Source organism: Pleurodeles waltl, chromosome 3_1, assembly GCF_031143425.1.
Source record: "Pleurodeles waltl isolate 20211129_DDA chromosome 3_1, aPleWal1.hap1.20221129, whole genome shotgun sequence".
Lineage (NCBI taxonomy): Eukaryota > Metazoa > Chordata > Amphibia > Caudata > Salamandridae > Pleurodeles > Pleurodeles waltl.
Window position 1 is genome coordinate 570,384,822 of NC_090440.1, and position 13,988 is coordinate 570,398,809.

The 13,988-nt window shown below is 42.3% G+C and overlaps 1 protein-coding gene across 1 annotated transcript in view; it reads left to right on the forward strand.

Moving 5' to 3' along the window:
• CEMIP (cell migration inducing hyaluronidase 1) overlaps positions 1-13,988 on the forward strand; it is an 899,136-nt gene that overhangs the window by 528,200 nt on the left and 356,948 nt on the right. The window contains exon 2 of the mRNA XM_069223002.1: positions 5,977-6,092. Coding sequence (XP_069079103.1) covers positions 6,041-6,092 — 52 coding nt within the window. The 5' untranslated portion in view covers positions 5,977-6,040. The remainder of the gene's footprint in view (positions 1-5,976; positions 6,093-13,988) is intronic.

A 13,988-nucleotide genomic window follows, 5' to 3' on the forward strand; every position in this document is an offset into this window, starting at 1 on the left:
CAAGAGCACACAATTCAGACAATTCAAAGCGTAGGTGTCAGTAACTAAGTCCGGAGACTTGGAAGTAGCAGCACTGCAAAGCGAAGTTGTTAATTTCCAGGCGAATCCAAACTATACAGCGATGACGCTTTCACAACAAAGCGCATCATGTTGGTGTGCTTTTGTGTACGGGAACTTGGTCACCGGTGGATGGACAGATAGATTTGCCTGTGATTACACACCTCTGATCTGGTGATCTGGTGAAGCTGGGATTAAAACCAGCCCACCTTGTTCCAAAACCGCCAGACCCCTTAAGCCACACCCACTGCCAAGTGGTCTCTTGAATAGGAATCAAATCAAATCATTAACATTTATAAAGCGCGCTGCTCACCCGTGCGGGTCTCAAGGCGCTAGGGGAAAAGGGGGGGTTATCGCTGCTCGAACAGCCTGGTCTTTAGGAGTCTCCGGAAAGCGGAGTGGTCCTGGGTGGTCCTGAGGCTGGTGGGGAGGGAGTTCCAGGTCTTGGCCGCCAGGAAGGAGAAAGATCTCCCACCCGCCGTGGAGCGGCAGATGCGAGGGACAGCGGCGAGTGCGAGGCCAGAGGAGCGGAGGAGGCGGGTGGGGACGTAGAAGCTGAGGCGTCTGTTGAGGTATTCCGGTCCCTTGTCGTGGAGGGCTTTGTGTGCGTGGGTGAGAAGTCGGAAGGTGATCCTTTTGCTGACTGGGAGCCAATGCAAGTGTCTCAGGTGTGCGGAGATGTGGCTGCTGCGGGGTACGTCGAGGATGAGGCGGGCCGAGGCGTTTTGAATGCGTTGCAGGCGATTTTGGAGTTTGGCTGTGGTCCCGGCGTAGAGGGTGTTGCCGTAGTCCAGGCGGCTCGTGACGAGAGCGTGGGTCACGGTTTTTCTGGTGTCTGCGGGGATCCAGCGGAAGATCTTGCGGAGCATGCGGAGGGTGAGGAAGCAAGCGGAGGACACGGCGTTGACTTGCTTGGTCATGGTGAGAAGAGGGTCCAAGATGAAGCCGAGGTTGCGGGCGTGGTCTGTGGGGGTCGGTGCGGTGCCGAGGGCCGTGGGCCACCAGGAGTCGTCCCAGGCGGACGGGGTGTTGCCGAGGATGAGGACTTCCGTTTTTTCAGAGTTCAGCTTTAGGCGGCTGAGCCTCATCCAATCTGCGACGTCCTTCATACCCTCTTGTAGGTTGGTCTTGGCGCTGGCGGGGTCCTTGGTGAGGGAGAGTATAAGTTGGGTGTCGTCGGCGTAGGAGGTGATGATGATGTCGTGCTTGCGTACGATGTTGGCGAGGGGGCTCATGTAGACATTGAAGAGTGTTGGGCTGAGTGATGAGCCTTGAGGTACGCCGCAGATGATCTCGGTGGGTTCTGAGCGAAACGGAGGGAGGTAAACTCTTTGGGAACGGTTTGCGAGGAAGGAGGCGATCCAGTCCAGGAGTGCAGCCTTCCATTTAAGGGCCCCTGCAGGGCTTTCATAGTGGGTGAGGTGTCATGCTGGTAACAGGCGTGCAAAGCCCTCACACTCAAGGCTGGTAGCAAACACCCCTGCGGGGGCTCCCGAGCATATCGGACCACCGCTCATGGAATGCGCTCAGTGCCACGGCTGCCGCACTGTCCTCTGGGGTCCACCAAGGACTGCATGCAAAGCCCAGAGGTCTGGACCCAACCTCTAGCCTCTATATATCATGTGCCCCAAGAAATACAGCTCTCTTGGTGGTTTGGAGCAAAAGTGAAAGTATGCTTTACATGAGCACCTGTTAAATTTGCAGCCCCATTCCTAAATTCTTAGCAAAGGTTAGCAGTTGAAAAATATACAAACTGGCACCTTTTGAATAGAAAAAAACACACAATGGAAACCCTCAACACAGCTCTCCCCCAATGCAGGAGAGCTGATATATAATATTCACTGCACTCAGGAAACTTGCCCCATATTGCTGTGGGGAGTATTCCTTTTACAGCACATTTTTGGCCGTAACTCAGCCTGTGGTGGTCCTAGGATGATGGGGCCTGCTCCAAAACGTTCAGCACGATGTGCTGGGTCCCCACGCTAGGTTGGGGAGGACCCCAAAATCATAACCTTTCCCACCATTCAATGTCTTTTTAAGCTCTCTCATGGCTGGAGCTTTTGCTTTACTGCTGGAAATTGTTTGTGTTCTAAGGGGCTTGATTATAATAATAATAATCTAGCAGGCCTGCTGGGCCTGAAAATGTGTAATGCACTATGCCCTCTAGGGGCTGAATATATGGTTATACTGCAACGCTTTCTGCCATTTTTTTTTCATGTGATCATGTCCTCTAGGGGCTGACTATATGGTTACATGACCATGTTTCTTCCAAATGCTATTTTTATTGTGGTGCTTTGTAGGGGATGATCTGACCATTACAGTCTAATGCGAAGCGTATGAAGGAATGCACAAACAGTTTATTTCTGATAGAGGTGTAATGTGCTGCATGGCTAAATACTTTAAAGTCCCATAGGTGAGACCTATTGGCTATGCCAGTGCTTGTTTAACAAGTCCTACCGGTTCATGTCTCCAGAGGCTTGCGAGGCTAAGGCAAACACCACACCAGCTGTAGGCCTGCCTCTCACTGTAGCCGGGAAGCTGGGATCTGAACAGGGGCCCGGTGAGCTCAGTAGCTGGAAGCAGAGAGCTGCATCCACTTTTAGTCCCTTTGATGGTCTGCCTGCACAACAGATGGAAATAATTTCAGGCCGCCTCTGCCAGCATCACAAATGATTCACTGTGAGCTCGGCCAAGGCTTCCATGGGCCTGACAGAGCTCCTCGCGCCTAGGAGATTTGCAGATGAGTCTGAGCCGAGGCGATGAGTGACGCCAGACTCTGAAGAGGCCTTGGACACTTGCCAGGTCAACTCAAGAAGATGTGACAATATCCCCTGAGTCCGTGCTTAATTTCATCAAATACTTCTAATACTACTACTTACTGCATTTACATTGCGCCTGGTGCCCACAAGGGTCTACTTTAGGGTCTCGATTTTCAAAACTGTCTGACACGCAGCGCGTCACCCAGAGTTGCTTCACTGTGTTGAGTGAGAGGGAGAAAGGAGGACAACACGATACCTACAAAGATATGGCACTATCAGGCCAAGCACCACACACACACCTTCGCACAATAGTGCAAATGTGTCTGCGTAGGTCTAACATAAATTTTGTACTGGAAAGATGCCCTTCCAGTAGGAAATATTATGACAAACTTTAAAACTTTTCCCATGTTGGATGTGTGCAGCACACATGCAAAGTGGGAAAAGTTAGAAGAAATAATATCGTTTCTCCTTTTTAACTCCTGTTTAAAGTGGCATTACTTATTGGTGAAAAATTCTGCCTCCTATTGCTAGTAGATAGGGGTTTGCATTACAAACCATGGCTGGTAGCACAGGAACACCTATCTAAGTGCAGATACCCTTCGTGGCACTGCGGATGAAGACTGACCAGGATACACTATTGGGTTCCACAACATGCTACAGATCCCTGTGACATCAGTCCCTAAAAGTCTTGTTAAGAGGCAACTCTCTTATATTGCCAAACCTTGATTTTGTTATTGTGAACATCGGCAGAACTTTCTTTTACTGGTGATCTTTGTATATGTATTCGTATAGTGTGGGTAGTTTACTGATCACCTCACAGCGGAGCAGTTACATACAAGCACTAGAAATGTTAAATGATACAGTGATATAGTAAAAAGTGATGTGATAAATAATATGATATATAATTATAAAGACTGTAAAAAATGTACTATAAATATATGGTCATTTAAGGCACGTTGAATATAGACCGTGAGGCAAACCAGGGGGTATGCCTCTCAGTATGTGTATCTATATATTATTATATATATATATATATATATATATATATGCTCATAAAAAAAGATTATATAAACCGTAGTTGACAGAATGAGGCTGCTAACACCTGAAGAGGAGCTTTAGCATCTAACATGAACAGTGAGTTCACTTTCACATTTGAGGAGGAATTTTAGCACCTAACATGAACAGTGAGTTCACTTTCACATCTGAGGAGGAATTTTAGTGTCTAACATGAACAGTGAGTCCACTTTCACATCTAAGGAGGAACTTTAGCGCCTAACATGAACAGTGAGTTCACTTTCACACTTGAGGAGGAACATTAGCACCTAACATTTTTACTTCTGAGGAGCAACTTTAGTGACTAAAATGAACAGTGAGATCCCTTTCACATCTGAGGAGCATCTTTAGCATTTAACATGAACAGTGAGATCACTTTCACATCTGAAGTGAACTGTGAGATTATGACTACAACAGATGTGGACAGTGAATGTTATTTTGCACCAGAGGTGGACAACATTATCACTTTCCCACATGTGATGAACAATGAAGTAATTTTCACACTGATTAAAGAGGTGTGGTCTAGCGCAAAAGAGTTACCCGTGATGCAGGGTGCCCTGGTTCTCCTTCTGGCTTGAATACATTGTCTGACGAGGCACAAAAAACTCCTTCTTTCGCTGCCTCAGTCCTCATGTGTACACACATTGAGAGTGCTTAGAAATGGGGTAACGCTGATAGAAAATGAATGTAAATAAGTGGGCAAGGACACCTAAATGGACAGTAAAAACACTTTACATTGTAAGTGGACAGTATGATCAGTGTCGCACTTGAAGTGGATAGTGCAGTCATCTTACACTAGTTGAGCAGCTAAATCACCTTGCTACCCGAGTTGGACAGTGAGATCAGTTTGAAACTTGAGGTGGGCAGAGAGATCCTGTTTACACCTGACACCTGACATGCACATTGAGATCAAATTTACACTCAACACATCAGTGACATCCCCATTTATTCATATTGACATATTAGGTAGTCATAACGATCAACTTGACACTAGACGGGGCCCACAACACCTTTTCTGCCTCATGCTGACAAGGAGATAACTTTTACTGCGGACACAAACTGGGAAGTAATTTTTTCACTTCGAGTAGATTGTAGAACACTTTTGCACCTGAGGTGGAGAATGAAATCATATGTAAAACTGAGGTGGACAATGAGATTACTTTTATGCCTGAGGTGCATCATGTTTACTGGACTCTAATCTTTCTACAACACATAGGTTGGGCACTGATATCACACTTTTACAATCAAGATGGATAGTGACATCAATGTTAAACCTGAGGTGGCCAAGAAATCTTGTTTTCATCCAGGGTGGCCAATTAGATCAATTTTACACCAGGGTTAACTAATAATCGCCTTCGACCATGACTAGCCACTAAGATAATTGTTAACCTGGAAGTGAACCGTGATTTCACTGTCAGCGGACAGTGAAATCACGTTTACTGCTGAAGTGGCCCATGAGAATACCTTTGCCTCTGGTGTGGATACCAAGATCAAGTTTACAGTAAGATTACTTGTACACAGAAATGTGGTATTACCTTTACCCTTGAGATATACAGTGAGATCACTTTTGCACATGAGTCCGACAGTAAGGCCACCATTATATCTGAGATGGACGCTGAATCACCTTCACACTTGAACTGCACCACAAGATAGCTTTTACACTAGAGGTGGGCAATGCTTGTGAGTTGGAGAACCCCACACCATAAAAGATGGCTGCAGTGAGGTCGATTACATTTGCAACGCAGTCAGTACAAGTCACTTTTAAGCGAGATTGTATATTGTTTGGGATCACGTTTGCCCTAAAGAATGATAATGGACTATTTTCTGAAAAACAGATGGACAGAGACTTTGTATAGTATAATGGATTCAATATGTGGACATTGAGGACTGCTATGTAGAAGGTCAGATGTTTTCCTGAAACCCAAGAGGTGAAAAGTGACACATACGCAGCAGTGAAGGACCATGCGTGTCGAAAGATAGGGAGGGTGACATGTTGCTATGAGCAATGCAGTCTGTCTCGACTTAGAAGATGCAGTGAAATATTTTCCTGTGTTTTATGGTAAACCTTATATGTAGGATGGTCCCTAACCCAGACGTTTTGTTTCAGGTCCAGTGACGTCTCTTGTCAGAGGAGTGGACAGTGAGCTGTATCCCTCAGCACAGCGGTGACCATGGCCTACAGACTTCTATTCCTCCTCAGCTTCGTTCCTGCTCTGGACTCAGGTCGGTTGAATGTTTTGTTCCGGAGTTCCCACATACTACCACACACATTGTATTCAGTGTCTGTGAAAGTGCACCGGGGAAGCAGGACTTTTGTATTCATAACATAATCTCCTCTGCGTTTTCCTTACTGAACGCACACCTCTCAAGGTTGGTGCCACACTGCCCCCCTTTCCAATGTTTCCAGTGCATGCCAAGGGTGCAGCTGGCTGGTCATCTGTGGTGATTGAGGTGGTGGTTTCAGTGTAGTTATTTGTGGACAAGTGCTGTTTCACAAGGTACTTCAGTATTATCTGCACCCGCACCTGCAGTCTCAGCAGAGGTTTCCTAGAAGTGTAGTGTACTGGTGTGTTCCCTCTCAGCAAAGATTTCATCTGCTTAAGTATAGTCTCCGATTCCTATTTCTTGACGTCCGGCGATGAGAATTGAGTGATTGATGATGTCAGAGGCAGTGGAAAGATCTGAGGGAACCTGCGTCCAATGATTGCCTTCAACCCCAGTCTCCATATATCATCCGACACTGTCCTTCCCACCAGTTCTGCACTGCCTTCTGGCCTAAACCTAACCTAGAAAGGGGCAAAACTTAGTTACCTTCGATTAAGGCTTGCAGTTGCAAGACAAACAGTTTTTCAAGCATTTTGTCTAGACATGACACAATTGGCATTGGGTAAACCTTTCAGGAACACTTGGGAAAAGACAATTTTTTATTTAATAAGGTCTTAACTATGACTATCTTCCAAATTGGTGGCACTCGTTTGCTGGACAGAGTAGCAAGAGAACCTGGAAGGCGCTACAAGCAATGATTCTTTCTTTTTCCTCTGAGGCAATTATTTTAAACAGAAGCTGCTATGTGGATTGGTAGGTTCTTAGGTCTCTGGTATTCCAGAGATACTTTGTATTTCTGGGTGGTGTAGGTCCTTGTCAATTCTTTCAAAAACATTTTTGATTGTGAAAGGTTAGTAGAGATTTGTAGCAATAAAGGTGACTTTAATTCTACTGTAACTCTAAAATGATATTTGTCATGATTTGTAGCCTGCGATCTTTTTGATAGATTGAATGTCTGGTTATAAATGAAAAGTTTAATTGCATATTGTGCATTGGTCTCAGTAGGGTGTTTTTGCCCCCATTTCCTTTCCATCTGGTGAACATTGGGGCCGCATGTAAGAAAATGTAGGGTTTGTCAACCCAAGGGGCTAATTTAACCTTGTTCCCTTACAGATGCTTCACTCGAGTGTTCTCATGCTAGAATCCCCTATGCACAGCATCATTCACAACAGTGTTTTTAAGGCTCATATGGTTTTAATTGATTTACCTGGCTTTCGGTACTTTCTTCTTTTCATTAAATTGTTGGCTGGCTTTTTTTAGTGAAGCAGACACCACCCGGATCGTCAGTCATCCCTTTTCCCTAAACTGATTGTGCATTTGCACCGAGATTAGTTGTCCCTATGATGTAATTAATGAGTTCCTTGCCAAATCAATTAGAGTTTGGGCCTCTCATAGAGATTCGCAGATTTAAACTTTCCTCACATCTGGGCTTTTAATGATATATATAAATATTGACATTGTTCATAAACTAGGTGTCCTGTAGCCAAACAATATTCTTTAAACATATGGTATCACTGATTTATTTTCTGTGTTTCCCTCATGAGTTTATAGACATGAGCACTGCACCACCTCTCAATCTCTATGTACCACCATGTTGCATTTTATACAATAGAATCAATCAGTTAAAAAACGTATCTTTTTGTGCTATGTTTCATGTTACTGATGCACTCAATTGATATCTATGATAATTTTCCTATATTGCCTATGAATGCACTTTGTGGTTCACAAATTTCTGAATGGGTTTAACTGAATCATTGGGAGTGAACGCTTGTTTATATAGATATTTGTACTGCACACATATTTTAAAGCCCACAATTTTTTCTTGGTAGATAGCTTAGCTCACAGAGGGGCAGATTTATCAACACTTACATCACCATTTTGCACCAGCGCTGTCGCAAAAAACAACACAAATTGGTGCAAATTGCTAATTTGAGATTTACTTTTTTAGCACAAACGTTATTTTGTGCCGGAAGGTGCCCCAAAGTAATGCACGTTAGTACTATGCACTGCTGTGCCCTACTTTGTGTCAAGGTGGCATCCCATGTGGACTACATTGGGCTTTCCATGCAGCTACACGTGGATTTTGGAACATACCTACTAACATTTGAAGACAGGGCTGTGATGCAAAAAGTTAAGTATCCTTGAGGCAGCATAAAATTGGAGTAAAGTTTTTTTCCTCAAACTCTTCAAACTGTGTATTTGTGCTGTACAGTACAGCACATCTGCAGAGTTCGAAAACTTGTAACCAAGTTTTGTACTGGAAGGGTATCTTTCCAGCAGAAAATCTATGCTTGACGTCATTCAGGCATCCTTGCGCTATGGTGCAAGGGTGTCTCTGTGGAACAAGAAAGTCTAAAGAGCACCAGCTCTGAGATAAAGAGCAACAGTGCCATATCTTACTAGAGATGGCTCTGTCTTGCTCTTTCCCTTTCATGCAATGCAGTGCACAACCTTTGGCTGGTGTACTGTGTTGCACACATTCTAAGTAAATTTGTCAGAGAGTTTAACTCCCCCTACACAAATACTTTTTCTTTTCAAGAATCTGTGGTGCATGGCATGGTCACTATAGGGTGGCATAGGTATGGTGCTAGCTGAAAAACAAAAAATACAAAAAAACTAGCTGAAGGTGTTGCTCATTCGTTATTCACTGCTCCATGAAGGGATCACCCCATAATCCCCTAGGGCTTTTTTAGAAAAATATTTTTTATTCCTGGTGGTGCCCCAAGAAAGTATGGGGCACCATCAGCCTTCTTTTAATATTGTGGTTTAAAAAAAAGTAAGTCTCGTGGGTCATTGAATTTTCAACCATAGTAGTGCTTACCATATGTTTGTAAAATACTCTAGCTGGATGCTGTATGCTCTTCAGCTGGCGTGCAGGGCCCTCCTTGTGATTGGTTCTATGGCTGCAGTTGGTAGATTGGAAAAAAGTTTAAAAAAAATACACAAATACATGTTTTTTAAACTGCTTTGCTAAAAGCAATTTGAGACAATCACTCAATAAAGAATGTAGATTCTCGAAATTTTGTAAGGAGAGAATCTGGATTTCATTAAAGACACAGAGGCTACCATAATGCATTCATTTTTTATTGCGACTCCATTGCAGCACTTCAAAGCAAACTTTACCCACATTTAAAATTCTAGAATCAGAACCATACTATAGTCTATATATGTCAGAACCCAGCAGCCATCTTACTCTCTGTAGCTGCTCCGAAGCTATAAAAAATCTTGAACTGAACTTCCAAACCAAAAATGACATTGTTCCAATTTTCACTCCTGCTCCAAGACTAGAATACCCCATCATTATTGAGTTTCCAAAAAATAATAATTTTTATAATAACTTTTGAACTTATTATCACACAGCTTTTTTCATTAATATTATCTGATTATTTTTTTTAAAAAAATACTGCAAAACCTTCATTCCCACTCCCCTCGCAAAAACACATATCTGGGAAGGGAGGGTGGAATAATGCTAGCCTCCGTGTCTTTAACAAAATCTAGATTCTCCATTCGCAAAACTTGGAGAATCTACATTTCATGTCAAGACCGGAGGCTAGCATTCTGCATGTTCACTGCTTTGAAAACACAACAGAAGAAACATGTTCTATAGGTTTCAAATAAAACCTTGCAAACACATCAGCATTAGACCAATCTGCTGCCTTTAAAATTTCTTGCACACGTCCTCCAGAAGAGAAAACTTTACTCGCCATTGCACCTCTCATTGAATATACCCCAAACCTTTGCATATCCACTCCTGCCTCAAGCATGCACGTTCTCACCCATCGCGCTTTAGTTGCTGAACTCACCTGAAAAAAGGGTCTTATGTAAGAGATCAACTGCATCATCCCATCTTTTCTAAATTCATCCATTCTACTTTCATACTCTGTCAAACAACGCACTACACACAACTTTGGATGTTCATCACATTTTGGGTAAATACTGTAGAAGACATACTTTCTAGTTCTCTTCATAATATGAAATATCACACCATTAGGATTATAAAAATGATTACTCACCTCCAAAGCTTTTACATCTGAGACCCTTCTAAAGGAAAGCAAACATAGTAAAGTCACTGGCTTGCAAGATAACTGACATTGGCTCTAATATTTATTTGAAGGCCAACTTTCCAACTTCTGACACACTAAATTCACAATATTTTGCCTGCAAACCTTTTCTCTGCTCCAGAGAGAAATTCCAAATTTCCTTCACTATTTGTATTAGATTCCTTGACTTACTGCCACCCAATCAATTTAGATTTCACACTGCTAAAACATTGTCCATCTTCAAAAGTACATTGCAATTCTTTAATGTTTTCCCAAACTTTTCAAAGCAAAAAGACCTGCCTTCATTTCCAAACCATTTCAATGGTTATGCCTTTGTTCCCAAGACCATTTGTCACCTGTCTATTGACAATCCAAGCACGCTCACCAGCTATACAGACTTGCATCTGTCTCCAATACATAATCTGGATATATCCCAAATATTGCGCGACCACTCCAAGCTTCCAATTTGTTTAACCACTAAATCAGCTCCTCACTTGCTTCTGCTGAAATCTCCACTTGGTCCTCGTACCGAAAACCCTTTCTCAGACCTTCTTCCTTCAGTCTCTGGAAAGCTCTGTAATGAAGAGGTCCTGGAAAAACTGTCTAGATAGAAGAAAAAAAAACACATCTATAACCCTTGCTAAATGTAATGTACTGCTTCTTCAAAACTTGCTTTACCTCTGTTTGAATCTTCATTATTTTCTTTCCTGGTAAACTCAAAGTTGTAAGCACTGGGTTCACCTAAAGCCCCAGGAATTCTCCCTCCAAACAAGGGATTAGAACTGACTTTTCCAAATTGACTAAGAATCCCAGAGATTCCCAGATTTCCAAAACCAAAAGAAGTTAAGTCTTCAACTATTCCTGAGCCATAATAAGAAAATCTTCTAAGTACATTATCAGTCTTATTCCTCTCTCTCTCAAAAGCTGCAACCGGCCTTAACACTTTTGTGAAACACCAAAGGGCTGAGGCCAAATCAAACCATTTGAATTGCAGTTATCTGCGACTCTCCTATGCTTCCTTCAAATCCTTCAAATCCAGCTTTACCAACCAATTGTTTCCAGAATATCTCTTAAAAGATTAATCCCTTCCATCTGGAAATGCTTGTAAACTAAATACCAATTCAAATCTCTTAGATTTATCACAGACCTCCATCCCTTCTCCTTTTTCTGTATCAAATAAATTGTGTTCACAAACACAGTTTCTTCTTCTGAAACTCTTTCTATTGCTCCCTTTTCCAACATTTCCAGGATGTCCAAATGCACCAACTATTACTGGTCCTCCTGAAAGACCATCTGCCTTGGTTCTACTGTTTGTACTGGAATTTCTCTGATCTCTATTGCATAACCCTGAATAGCTTCCAGTACCCATTAATCTCTGCTTATAATCTCCCAATTTGTTATACAAACTTCCTTAAATGCCCCCCTACCTTTTCTTGGAAAGAACCAATATCTGTCTTCACACTTACCTTGGTTATTCCTGGAAAATCGTGCTCTCCCTCTGGATTGATGACCTCTGCTATTTCTTCATCTTTGGGGATAGAATGCTGTGGCAGACTGAAATCCTTTAAAGGAACCACATCCTTATGAACTGTATTGGGACAATGAAAATAACGTGCTAGAAAAACTTCTCCTTGCTCCAGCCCTGTCAAAAACACAACTCCCGAAAACCTGATGCAAAGAGGATTGAGCCTTATCCAGGCTAGTGAAGACTGAAACACACTTCCTCACACCATTCACTAACGCTTCACCAAACAAATAACCCTTAGGGCCCTCGCTGGTTTCCTTCTTCACAAAGTCCCCTAATTTTTGACTAATATGCATAAGTATTGCCTTCCTCCTTTCAGATATCAAAGCTGCATTTGCAGTTCCAAGGAAACATAATGCCCTTTGTGACCATCCTCTCAATAATTCTGTATCCACCGAACAGATTTTGAATTAGCCTTTTCTGAAATATCTAAAATTCTTGCCAAGGGCCCAGTGACATGAAGTAATCTATCCTGGCAGAGCTTTAGTGCTCTACCCAGACCTTTCGTGGGATCACGTCCTAATTACAAAGAAAACTAATCAGGTCAGGGTCTAAATCCAGTCATACAAACATTTCTCTCAAGTACTACCCATGAGCATTCTGCTCTCATCACCGATATTACCTCTTTTTCTAATGGCCTTCTTATCCACATTTTTATAAAATCAGCTACATGCATAATGGACCACCAATCTGCACTTCTTGTGCCTTATCAGGGCTAAACATGTCCACTCCTTGAGGATCTTTTATGAACTCTTTTTCAGTTCTGATTTTTTCCAATTTGCCATCATCTAAATCCCAATCATCATCTGCATAGTCATCCAAAACAAACTTGTTAAAATTGTCATCATCCTGAGCGAATATATTTTCCTCATCAAGTTTAACCGGAATCTCCTTTGTGCTGCTTGGGAAACCCTCTGTTGTGCCGTGCAGGACACATTCACCTTGCGTGGTGCAGGGACCACCTCTCTGCCTAGATAACATAATGATAACATAAGATCATCTGCCTCCGTCTGAGAATCCTTTCTCTTCCTCTTCCTCTTCCTTTTTCCTAATTTATTACCCTTATTTGAATCCTCCTCCTCTTGAAATAGAAACTCCTCATCCGAAAGCTCATTTGCTTCACTCTTTTTCCTCATTACATTCTCCAATACCTTACTTCCTCTTAAACCATCTTTTTTAATGCTGACTCTCCACATACAACCTCAGAAGGCTCTCCTTCCTCGCTCATTTCTCAAAACTCCTGGTAAAAAAGCTTACAACTTGTTTAATAACTCTGTATATTTGCTTTAAAATATATATAACTTTTTTATGAGTACCTCCACATGCAAAAGAACGACTGAAACTCTGCACCGCTTGTCACAAAGATTCAGAAGGAATGACAGGAATTTGCGTGACAAGACGCTTGCACACACCCAGTAACCTTAAATCAGGTTTTACTACTACGGCAGTCTGAGTTGGGTTACATTGTCACGCATGCATCGCATGCGACGTCACCTGATACAGAGGTGCAGGTGCAGCGCGAGTATAGCGAAAATAAACATCTTGCTGAGCCCGTTAACAAAGAAAAAACAAGCGCTCAACACCCAAAACAGCTAAAAAATATGCCGACAGTCAAGCAGAATTTTTTCTAAACAATCATAGTCGTTACACGTAACTTAAATATTCAATACCTAACTTAAAACATATAACTAAACTGATGCCTAATAACAAAGCTTACTTAATGATCCAGAAAATTGGGAAACTTTCTAAAAATACATCTAACCAACAAAGCACATCTCACTCCACATATCAACACCAGTCAAATGAATCAATAGAAATACAATACATTTTTAAACAAATTAGAAACCGAACAAAGCATGCAGATACTTGGAGCAGCAATCTAAAGAGGAAGATTGCTACTGGGTTCTGACATATATAGACTGGAGAATGGTTGTGATTCTAGAATTTTAAGTGTGGTTAAAGTTTGCTTTGAAGTGCTGCAATGGAGTAGCAATAAAAGATTAATGCATAATGCTAGCCTCCGGTCTTGACATGAAATTCAATGTGAGAGTTTATGAAATATACATTTGATTATAGTTATTGGTGACTTTTTGGCAAGACCAGTAGGTCTATAGGTCTGCTTCATGTATGTTGATGTTCTGACCCCTTGATAAAGCTGATAGGCCCACTGAGTTTTGTATTTTGACCCTTTGACAAAGCCAGAAGGTCTGACTTATTTAAAATGACACT